General features: G+C 35.7%; 2 protein-coding genes across 4 annotated transcripts in view; one reads left to right on the top strand and one right to left on the bottom strand.

Annotated features, from left to right (window-relative positions):
- The window catches only part of Tmep (Transmembrane endosomal protein), a 30,808-nt gene extending 27,708 nt beyond the window's left edge, over positions 1–3,100 (bottom strand). For 2 of the 3 annotated variants that reach the window (XM_034975159.2, XM_034975161.2), the window contains exons 1-2: positions 2,804–3,100; positions 383–530 (exon numbers count right to left, since the gene is read on the bottom strand). In XM_034975159.2, coding sequence (XP_034831050.1) covers positions 383–529 — 147 coding nt within the window. In that variant the 5' untranslated portion in view covers position 530; positions 2,804–3,100. Of the gene's footprint in view, positions 1–382; positions 531–2,776 lie in introns of all 3 variants that reach the window. The other variant, XM_034975160.2, reaches the window with a different exon arrangement.
- A 1,495-nt stretch (positions 3,101–4,595) lies between these two features.
- On the top strand, positions 4,596–11,941 carry Cdc27 (cell division cycle protein 27). Its single transcript, XM_034975152.2, has 4 exons — positions 4,596–4,827; positions 4,913–4,988; positions 5,097–5,244; positions 6,769–11,941. The coding sequence occupies exons 1-4, from the start codon at positions 4,804–4,806 to the stop codon at positions 8,639–8,641; spliced, it is 2,121 nt and encodes a 706-aa protein (XP_034831043.1). The 5' UTR covers positions 4,596–4,803; the 3' UTR covers positions 8,642–11,941.
- The last annotated feature ends 655 nt before the right edge of the window (positions 11,942–12,596 follow it).

The following is a 12,596-nucleotide window of genomic DNA, read 5'->3' as shown; positions in this document are numbered from 1 at the left end:
AACATGCTCTCAAAATTTGGGACATTATAATAATTATTTGGTATGCATCATTTAACAAACAGACAGATGGGTAAATTTGTTGAAACTTTGTCTGCACTTGCGTGGAGGTTTTTGACACAATACCACATACAACAGGTAAAGCAGAGTTCCCACAGGATTTTTAAAAACATAAATCCACGCAGACGAAGTAGCGGGCATCATCTAGTATTATAAGTGTAAACGTCAGACCGCATTACAGTGGCTCTGCGCATCGCGTCGCTTCGCGTCAAAATATTGCGACGTGCAGCGCCTCTCTAGTGCGAGATGCACCATACGCAATGATTGAAATATTTTGACGCATTGGCGCAGCGCCGCTGTGATGCGATCCGGCGTTAAAACTAACCTGTTGGCAAGTAATAAATAAAGCTGTCCACACAAATATGCCAGCGATGACCTGCGCAGGCTTCGTCGCCAGAAACAGCTGGTGTGCTTCCCCCGTTTCAGACATTACTACTTGTTTCGTCAAATTGATTGTTTCTGGTAAGCTCATCCTGTAACAAAATGTTGAAGTGAAAACTTCTTTAGGCGTGTTAGGTGATTTTGGAATGGTTAAAACTACAAGGGCGGGTCACCGACATGCTAATGGTATAGCACAACTAGACAACAAGCTCTGTTGCGTTTATGCACCCTCTAATTACAGCTATCTCCGCCACCGCTCCAAATTTTTCGTAAGTCCGTTTAGTCGCACGGTAGCGCGTTCCAGGTCACCCATACCGCGCACTTTGGCTGCGCGCAACGCACTGCTGAAGGAGTCCCCTCGCTGTGACATATTTGCTGACAAATGGGCTGACCTCATGGGTCAGATCTTGCATTTTTGTGAAAATTTATAATTTTGCTTTTTAAAATTTATAATTTTAAGTTGTTAATTTTTGTAAGTATGTTTATGTTAGTTTGTACTCGTATTTTAATTAGTGTAATTGGCTTTATGGCCGTTCTAATTAAATAAATAAATAATAATAATAATAATAATAGTACCCATATTGTAAAAACTAAACTAAGTAATGTTGGTTGCAATTTACAAATTATAAAATTTTAATTTTTGATAGAACAATTAATTTGAAAATCCAAAAAACCACTGTTATTTCATAATTTTAAGTTTTCACTTCTGTCTGCAATCCCCACTGACTACCAATTTTTTAATCATCTGACAATGATTTATCAGAGATTTGCAATATATGCGGAGAGATCTGGGAACCTACCACATTATTAACGAAGAAAACTCTTACCAATATTTGATTAATGGAAAGTATTCAAGACCCTCAACAATAAGGAATATGTAGCAGAGAGAGAGAGAGAGAGAGAGAAAGATGCAGAATCTGCCACGTGGCTAGAGACTAGGGATGAGGCATATTTACTCCATCAGTTATATGCTTCAAAGTATGCATACTTGGCTGTAAAACATATATGTACAGGGGTATTTAAAAACCCACACATTTGTGTGTGTCAGATTCGGACATATCTCATATCTCTACTAGACAAATCTAGCAGGATGAATCCATTATAATATCCATTGGTAAAAAACCATATGAAAATCCATAAAGTAGTTTCTGAGATTAGAATGAATGTGTGTAATGTCAATTCCATAAATTTAAATAGCTGTTCAAACATCATATTATTCAAAATTGTAAAATATTGCTTACCAAGAACTTATTGTTATCAGTTTTAACAAGGTTGAGACATTTTTATTTTTTAATTGTTCCATGTAGGTATGTTCAAAAATAAAAAACGGTCAAGTGCGAGTCCCACAAAGGGTCACAAAAATAAAACTTTTTTTTGTGATTTAACTACAAATATATTGTTTTCGGATGTTTGCCTTTAAAGTTTGATTCCCTTGATGGTTCTTGACAGACATGACAGACAGACAGACACAAAAACTTTTTTCTCTGGAGATACAGAACCCTAAAAATGGAACCACAACAACGAAAATCTGTCTGTAATTTCTGTTATTTTATTTTGTTGTTTATATTATTTTACTGCTTGTTGTTTCTGCTATTTAATTTTTTGTTATTTTTATAAGTACCTATTTTATTTTGTAAATCTTTTTTAAAAACATGACAACAGCAACTAAACAATAATCAGCTTTAAATAAACGAGAAATAGTAAAAATGAACATGTCACCAAAAATTAAAAAAGATAAATAAGATTAGGACTTAAGTGCTTCCTGTGATATAATATTTAAAGTTTAAAAATTGTTTACATGGAGTAATACTTTAATAATTTTTTATTAATTCATATTCTGAAGTAAAATTGGGCCAATTATAACTTTTTGAGCAGCCATAGGCTTTGAAAATATTTGTGAGTAGGTAGGTATCTAGAGAATATACTCATGTGTCAAATATAAAACGCTTGGTTTAGATTAACTAAGTTGAAGAAAACTACTGCAGGTATCTTATCAAGTATTATGACTTATAATGTTTCAATTAAGAGGCTGTCCTAGACAGCTCATGTAGAATCTCTCACAAATCTATTAAATGTGCAGTTACCATTTCATTTCACCCACGTAACTATTAGAACAGCATAGTTGACTAGCATAAATGCATGATTAAGTGATAGATTATTTTAAAAAGTAATTATGTAGTAAAAGCTGTTAGCTAGGATTCGTCAGGACATGAAATTAAGACGGATGTTATTATTTGGAGGTCATATTTTGTCTTGACATTTTCTTGTTTGGCTAGTGAATGGAACATCAAAGGTTTATATGAGTTAATAAAACGTGTGGGAATTCGTATGAGTGTACCCGTTATTATTTATCACCAAGATTTACCTTGGGCTTGGGAGTTTTTACACTTTTTTCCCTCTTGTTTCACGTCAGAATTTCAATCGTAATCAACACTGCACATATTGTCTGAAATGCTCAACACAGGATCTCATCGATTTTATCCACACCAATGATGAAACAATAACTTTGTAAACATTAAACATAAACAATCACACGTATAAATAAACTAAGCAAAAATTGAACGTCTCCCAGCCTTTGTTTTAAATATTTTCTTTCGTTTTATATTTCGTTTCACTTTGATACTTTGATGACGACTCATTTGCTTTTTTATTTTTATTATTCTGTTTTTTTTTTTTTTTTTTAATTTATTTTACGGCCCTGGATAACAGTCCTTTAAGGCCTTTATTATTCTGTTTTCTGCTTTATCCAAAGACGAATAGCATAGAATTTAAATTTTAAAATGATAAACCGACAGATACAAAAATCGTAATATGAATCTTAATTTATACAATCCTTCATAATTTATACAGATCGGATTATTTTTTGCTTTAAAATAAGTAGATATACCTACCTATTCTAATATTTCTGTGTTAAAATGAAAGAATCATCGTTATTACACAGATTCCTAGATTATAGGCTCATCCCTAATATTTAGTTCCAAGTACGCTCACATGACGCTCACTGCTACTATCAGCACCAAAATGGCGAAAATTAAGTTGCTTGGATAAAGTGTTGGCAATCTTGTGTGTAGAGGTCAGTGACTGCACTACCCGTTAAAAACCATAACGTGCAACTAGGCTATCTTGGCGCGTGGTGAAAATCAGAACTAACGTTGCCGTCAAGTGTCCCCTTCGTTTTTGTTTTTGAATATTCTAAGCCTTTGTCACAGATATATATATACAGATGTATATATTGTATTGTATGTATATATATACAGCGTGGCCCCCTCAGTCCTTCTCGCTCAAGCAGAGGTGCTTACTTGTAAAATGTTATTCCTTCTATTTTACATTCGCTTCGGCTATTGTAGCCTAGTATAGTTACTGCAACCCTGAATCCACTATTGCACAAGAACTTCAAAAACAAAAAACAGCAAAAAAATCAATTATTTCTTTAAAATACTTGAGTCAACATAACCTCACTTGTTGTCTCGTTATTTGTCAAGATCTCACGTACAAATACATCTTGACAAACAAAAAAAGTGGCCACAGTGATAAAGACAAAAAACTATATTTTTGTCACGTTGTAATAAGAGCTTAATTAATGTATTTTGCTATCTCACTTTAATAGTAAGAGTCACAATAGGGCTACGTCTACAGGTATTTATTCTGAGGCGTAGACGGAGTAAAAAATCTAGACAAAGGAACGTTTGCTTTCTCATTCACACTAAAAAGAGAGCACAGATATAGTTACTAATGTGATAAACAGTGACGCAGCTAACCTATTTTTTGTCCCTTATCGTGTAACCATTTTTTTCAAGGAATACAACTTTAGTTGCAAAACAAACTTTGAGAATTCGTGGCATCATTGTATTTCTCATTAGTTATTTACTTGTTTTCACATATAAAACGTTTAATACAAATGTTGTTAATCGGTTAATACAAATATTGACTGACTACTAAACAATGGTAATTGTCGTGTTATTCATCGTTACGTCGGGCTATCGCTATCTCAGTCGCGGTTACACAGTACTTTAGTCTAGCTTTTTTATTCAGTCTACGACGGCCCTAGATGCCCTTTCTAAGGCCTGTAAAATAAAAATACACTATTGCAATTTTATACAACCACAGACTAATAACCTTAAATCAACCCTCTAAAATCAAAATTATCGAGCGAGAGAGAGTGCAGCAAGCTCGCAGCAAGCAATCTATCGCCAAGTTTCGAAACAACAATCATCCGCCCATAGACAATCAACAAACTGAAATGAAAATGTCCGTCGTAAAAGAAACGTTTTTATTTTACTTCGTGACTGTGTAAACGATTGTGGCAAGCGATGTGATATATTTAATTGAATTTACTTTAATTGAAGTGTAAAATATTTAGAAAAAATGATTGTTCAAGAGCCCACCCAGGTGAATATTGGAAAAAAAAATTCTGTGCTGTCAAGGCAGGTATTTTCAATATAATTTCTAATCTAAACCATTTTATTACTTGCAGGGAATGGTTTGGGATTGTCTCAATAATTATGATTTTGACACTGCTGTATTCCTGGCAGAGAGATTACACGCTGAGGGTAAGGACTTAATTTTTGTTAGACCTATCATCGCGAAAAGTAATCTATCGATTTTCATTAGTTATTTATTTAGAGGACAATGTTGAATACCAGTCTTTTTGATTCTAGTTGCTTCTGAGGAGATGGCATTTTTATTAGGGACGTGTTACTATAGAGCTGGACGTGTGAATGAGGCACATCATTTACTACAAAATATATCCCTCACTCTACCACAGGCAAGATTTCTGCTGGCTAAATGCTCGGTGGAATTGAAATTGTGAGTATAAGTTATTCTTTAATTTTGTTTAAACAAGGCTAAATAAAGAATCACTCTAATGATATTGTATTAGCTTTGCCATTTGATTATTGCATGGGTATACAGAGTTAAAAAACTTGCAAGTGACTTATTTTTTATCCTGGAAAATCAAGGAGTTCCCACAGGATTTTGTAAAACCTAAATACACGCGAAGTTGCGGGCATCCATCAGCTATAGTAGTACTACTAGTGTATAGTGTATAGTGTAGATTCTGAAGGTCCTTTGTGTTATCAACAGCTGATAAACGGTATCCTTTGAAAGTAGAACTGTTGAGATCATGAGATAAGCATAGTAAATAATTGAATGCTGAAAATTAATTGAAAAATTGTTTATTTTTAAGTTCTACTTATTAAGTAAGTAATAATTGTTGTTGCTTTTTTATACAACTTGTATTTAACTTGTATATTGTTATAAAACTGCTAACTATAAACTAAGATTAAGGCAATGAACCAATTGTTAGGTATAAGTACGTATAGTACGCGATAGGTCGCGATGGCAATTGGGCAAGCGGACAGACAGACGGACGGACAGCGGTCAGCGGAGTCCTAGTAATAGGGTCCGGAATCCTAGAAACATGACCAAAATAGATAATCTGAACGAAACGACGCTATGACGTCCCTGGTATGCATTGGATCTTAGATGGACCTTGCTGCTGATGTAGGCTTCCTTCCCTCAATTATCTAAATCTAAATGTATAAAAGGAAAAGGTGACTGATTGACTGATCTATCAACGCACAGCTCAAACGATGGATCGGGCTGAAATTTGGCATGGAGATAGCTATTATGATGTAGGCATCTGCTAAGAAAGGATTTTCGAAAATTCAACCCCTACGGGGGTGAAATAGGGTTTTGAACTTTGTGTAGTCCACGCGGACAAAGTTGCGAGCATAAGATAGTCCATACTAATATTTTAAATGTGAAAGTGTGTCTGTCTCTCTGCTAGCTTTTCACGGCTTAACCGTTCAAAGGATTTTGACGAAATTTGGTATAGAGATAGCTTGCATCCCGGAGAAAGACATAGGCTACTTTTTATCCCGAAAAATTCACAGGATTTTTAAAAACCTAAATCCACGCGGACGAAGTCGCGGGTATCATCTAGTATTATCTAATATTATATAAAATAGTAGTTAGGTCTTATAGCACAAGTAAAGAAATAAATCTGAAAACCGTGGATTCATGGTTATATCACCACAAAGAAAAAATTTAATGTGTTGACAAATGATTAGTATTTTCAATTTTCAAAGTAAGATAACTATACCAAGTGGGGTATCATATGAAAGGGCTTTACCTGTAGATTCTAAAACAGATTTTTATTTATTTTAGGCATAATGGTTTTTCATTTATCGTGTAAAATGTCGAAATAAATAGCCGAGTAGGCACCCTCGGTGCGCGAGTCTGACTCGTACTTGGCCGATTTTTTAGCGTAGTTGCACACACCGGTATCTGCTTATAGTTATAAATAAATTATTGATAATTTTGTTACAGTTACAAAGATGCAGAACTGGCATTAGGCACGAAAGACACTGTGGCCTCCGAATTTGGGGAGCAAGCACCATACGCATTGCACCTTCTGGCCAAAATATACAACATCACAGAGAGAAGAACCAAAGCTGCAGAGGCTCTCCGAAAAGCACTGTCTCTCAACCCCTTCATGTGGAAATCCTTCATCCAGCTGTGCCAAATGGGTGAGAAAGTAGATCCGCATAGTGTATTCCAAATAAACAACACTGAATTCACATTCGGTGTTTCAACATTAGTGAATCTAGTCAGCAATTCAGAAAATATTTCATTCATTAATAGTAACATATCCAATAACACAAACTTGAATTCTAATGTTACTCCCAACAATATTGCTGCTCGAACACCGATAACAATGTCAACTAGTATCACACCAGAAACTCAAGCACCTGTCAAGCGCACGGTGCATAGTGTCTTCAGTGGAATGGCGCCCATACCCTTCTCGCCTTCTTTCGGTATGTTACCTATGGAAGAATCTCCAGTTTTGTACTCGTCGACACTCACAGACGCCAATGAACAGAAAGCTATACCAAAGATAGTCAACTCGCTAAGAGCACATGTGGGTCAGCTCAAAGATGCAGTATTCAGCCCGGGACCGAGGTGTACCCTCGGACCCGCCCCACGCAGATCTTCTAGGCTGTTTAGTAATAACAATAGTAGCTATTCAGTCAAAGAAAACAACAAATCGCCGAGCCGGAAATTCGTAACGCCCAAAAGTCCTTCTAGAAAAAATAAACAACGCACAGCCAAAAATATAAAATCAAATCCTGAAGCAAACGAAAGGAATAAGAACATAGAGACTGTCACACCAACTTTAACACCAAAGAGCACCAATGGTGTACCACTGTTAAATTTACTGAGAGAATTAGGAGAGGCATACAAATCACTGTCCTTTTTGGACTGCAAAACTGCCATCAAACAGTTTCAAGAGATATCCCCCAAGCAGCTGGCTTCACCATGGGTTCAAACGATGATCGCTCGTGCACACTACGAGCTGGCACAATACGAAGCGGCGGCGAAAATCTTTTCAGAAATTAGAAAACAGTACCCAAATCGTACAGAAGGCATGGATATTTACAGTACTTGTTTATGGCACCTCCAACGGGAAGCCCAACTTTCCGCGCTAGCACAAGAATTAGTAGAGTTGAACAGAAATGATTCTATAGCATGGTTAGCGTCTGGGAACTGCTTTTCATTGCATAAGGAGCGCGAAACAGCTTTGAAATTCTTTAAACGCGCCGTTCAAATAGATCCCGACGCGGCATACGCCCATGCGCTACTAGGTCACGAATATGCCGTAGCTGAAGAAACTGACAAGGCCCTATCTAGTTTCCGCACCGCTGTCAGTATCGATCCTCGTAACTACGTGGCTTGGTTCGGTATAGCCACTGTGTATGCGCGTCAGGAACGCTGGAAAGCTTCGGAAGTGCATATTCGGCGAGCGTTATCCATTCATCCGCATTCGGGTGTGCTACGTTGCCAACTGGGCTTAGCTCAGGCGGCTTTGGGCAAAATGGATCGTGCACTCGCCACTCTAGAAAGAGCCGTCTCATTAGACGCTGAAAACCCTCTCTGTCGATTCCACAGAGCGTCCGTGTTGCTGCGCGCGGGGAGGCCGCAGGACGCGCTGGGTGACTTACACCATTTAAAAAATATTGCACCCAGAGAATCTTTAGTATATTATTTGCTCGGAAAGGTTCACAATAAATTGGGCAACTCCCATCTAGCCCTTATGCACTTCAGCTGGGCCACAGACCTAGATCCTAAGGGCACCGGAGCACATATAAAGGAAGGTTTCGACCCTTCCAAACAGGAAGATATTCCTGATAGATCATCCTAAGCATGGACCATTATTCGTACCGATTCATCTCCATAGTCGTCTGTGTACGATATCCCTTGTAAATAACGTGCTCACCTCTCGAACTCCGATTTGACCCAAAATCTTCCAAATATAGCTTTACGGAGATCGATCGGTGTGTGAACGCATTTAGTTGCTGTAGTAGTAAGGGCGTATGTGGATTTGTTTATATAGAGTAAGATGTGGATATTCCTAGTTTATTATATATATCATGTATAGCAAATAACTCCTAGAAAGTAACAGTAAAATTATGCTTTCGAAGGACCTAAAACTATCAGGGCCTCGATCTCAAAGTGTTTATTTGTAATAAATGTATATTATGTTGTGCTAGACGTCGCAATTTATTTAATTGCCATCGTAAAATTCGTGATAATAATTAGTGTTTTCAAAATTGAATTTGTTTCCGACCGATATCTCTACATATAATATGATAAATAGAACTTTTTCAATTGCATACGAAAAATCGCTTACGAGAACCGCTGGCGGTGTTTCATTATAATATTAATTATTATAACCATCCATTTCGTATTACGTATTACTTTTACAAATTATTTAAGTATGAGAAAATAAATAGAAAATCCTATCTTTGCATGCAAATGTAGTGTTAATATTACGGTAAAAAGAGCGACTCGTGATTTTTTCTCTAACGACGCATACAATCTTCAAACCAAAACTAGTTTTACACTTAATACAGTGAATATAAGATTACGCTTTTCTACAAGCTTTTACTAGTTCAGTTAAAATAAGTCCGGTTTGCATATATGAAAATTGAAATGTTTTAAAGCAGAGCTGCTTAGTATATTCTTTTGATGTGGAAAAGAAGGTATCCATAGTTTGAATGATCCCTGATGAAATAGATCTCAACCCCAACTATTCGCGATAACTCTCCATTGCTATACTCAGTGACAATTTAAGCATTAAGACAATAACAGCAGAATACTGAAAAATCAATTTCCAGCTAAAGCCAACTTAATGTGGCTATTATTGACATTTGCTATAAGAATGGGCAAAACACTAAAGACACGTGCAATTTGTCTAATGAGATGCTTTTCAGAATTTGGGGGTCAAGAATATACTAGTAAATTCGGCATTTAATTACTTAAATTCGAAATCGATAGTCAAAATAAATCTAAAAACAATCTTGACAAGACGTCGCGTGCTTTAATCACGGATGGTGATATATTTTTTGTAACAAAATGTCATATTTTCATTTTCATTGATATGTAATTATAAAAAAGACCGATTTGAGAATCTCCACCTTTTGGGAACTCTTTTAAAAAATTCATAATTTTGCAGAGAATTATGAGTCAAAGAGCTTTTTTTTCTCTCGCGCGTTGACCTGACAATAAACAAATGAAATAGGTCTTTGCCCACCTGAGGTTCACGAATACTCACTTGGGAAGTGACAAATTAATTATTTTATTGAGAATCAGCAAGTGTGGTGATAAAAACTGAAACACCGGCATATCTAGGTTTGCTTAAACAATCCTAGGTGAAACTTGTTCGACTATACTCCATCCACGGAAAGATGTTAGTATAGCACTCTCTCTGTTACGTAATCCCATACAAATGATACCGACAAAAATCTCAGTGTTACCCATTTTGAGACACCAGCTAATCACAAACATGTTTTCAAAAAACATTCGAAATTCAATCCGAAAACATAGTTTCGTTTGTGATTGATTGGTGACAAAATGGTTAACGCTCACTGAAATTTTTGTCTCTGTCATTTGTGAGGGATTACGTAACAGAGAGAGAGAGAAAGAGAGAGCGCTATACTAACTTCTTTCCGTGGATAGAGTATAGTTATGATTTTCTATACTTACAATACCTATCTTGATTAAAAATGTTTCCGTATTAGTATTTTACTACTGTTTTGTAAGTGTTACTCTAAGTACCTGTTTTACGGTGTTCTAAATTGAAAATTTGAAATGCTTTATCATTTTTGCTAAACATATTATTAATATCTATTGAGTACAGACTAGCATTTGGCTGCAATCACATCTGATGGTAAGTGGTTCATAATATAATTTATCTGGGTATTTTATACGTAGCTAAATTGGTTTATGTAAAAAAAATGTGATTAAAATTTTCGGTTGCCTCTTTTTATAAAATTAATTATGGATATTATCAAGCTAGATAATTAGTAATCATGCTTATGTGAGCGGTTTTAGTCCTTTAGGCGTAGCACCAAAGTTTGACACTACATTGTGACGATCGCAATCAACTCAAGAGGCCCTAGTGCAGCTTTTCAAAAACTGTGTTTAATTGTCATTTAGTATGATGGAAAAGTTTTCTGTCTCTTTCCCGTCCATACTAAATGTCAGATTTATACTTTATTCACGGAAAGAAGTTAGTATAGCGTTCTCTCTGTTACGTAATCCAACACGACACGACAGAGAAAATAATATCAATATGCGTTAACCATTTTGAGTCTTCGAAATGCAATTCGAAAACGAAACTATGTTTTCGAATTATATTTCGAATATTTTTTAAACATTTATTATAGATATTATAGATTAGTTGGTGCCTCAGAAAGGTTAACGCCCGATGAGATTTTTGTCTCTGTCATTTATATGGGATTACGTCACAGAGAGAGCGATATAGTTACTAACTTCTTTCCGTGGATAGGGTATAGGCCGTATAGGCATAGCTAACTTGGAAAGTTACAAGTTACATTGATAGTGTAACACTCCCCCCAATTACAATAGTCGCGATTATTGCAATGTGATAATCAAAACTTTCGCGCTAGCCTCCGTTTCTTTACTCTATCCGCGGAAAGAAGTCAGTATAGCGCTCTCTCTGTTACGTAATCCCACACAAATGATAGAGACAAAAATCTCAGTGGGTGTTAACCATTTTGAGTCACCAACAAGCAAGCATGATTTGAAATTCAATTCGAAAAAATTTCAAAAGATATTCGAAATTCAGTAAGAAAACATAGTTTCGTTTGTGATAGGTTGATGCCTCAAAGTGGTTAGCGCCCACTGAAATGATTGTCTCTATCATTTGTATGGGATTATGTAACAGAGAGCGCTATACTAACTTCTTTCCGCGAATAGAGTATATTTTACGTCAATGACTATATAATGCAGTCTAAAATAAACCTGTACAGTTCCAGATCTTAGTTAATAAATAGTTGTTTATAAAATTATTTCGTGATGTTTATTCATGTAATAAAAATACACTATTGTTTGTCTTGAATCACCATTCGATACTAGCTCTAAAGACATGTACCTACACCCTAAATATGTGAACTTATAAAAATCATATTAAACTATATTAATGTGTTTTATTTTAACAGTAAATAAAACCAGTGTTAATGGGACTGGAAGAGTTTTATTGTTATTTAACTAAACAATTAGGTACATCTAAGTAAGAATATTTTTAAATATCCTTTATTACAGTTATATTTAACACATGTTGAGTGCCATCCATCCAATCATTTAAATCCAAACCAATATTTCATCCAATCTAAATAAAGCTGAACTAGTATACTTAATACTTAGATCGTACCAGGCGGGAAATATTGTACATCGACCTTTGGAAGAGACGGAGCGGTTTCATAGAGCGTTGTCTCTGTCGTTGAGACCGACAAAACGTCACATGAGGTACAGAGACAACGTTCTACAAAGCCGAAATCTCGTTCTAAACATCCGCGTCGATGTACAATATTTCTTGCCGGCTACTGTTGTCAATGTTAATAGTTTCGAGTGTCTAAACACTTTAGTAGTAAAGTAAAATGGGACGTAACTGCATTGTTCTAAAGCTCAAGTTCGTCCATACATCTACAGCCAGTGCTTTTAGCGAAAACATTGTGCAAGAAAATCGGCGAGCTGAATTTTTTGATATCAGTTTTTCTAAGAATAAACTTAAAAAATAAATAAAATAAAAGTCCTTTATTTCGACCATAAATAGATCATATTTTTGTTAGTAA

This window comes from Maniola hyperantus, chromosome 14 (genome assembly GCF_902806685.2).
Source record: "Maniola hyperantus chromosome 14, iAphHyp1.2, whole genome shotgun sequence".
Classification (NCBI taxonomy): Eukaryota; Metazoa; Arthropoda; class Insecta; order Lepidoptera; family Nymphalidae; genus Maniola; species Maniola hyperantus.
This window is presented reverse-complemented; position numbering and strand designations above follow the sequence as displayed.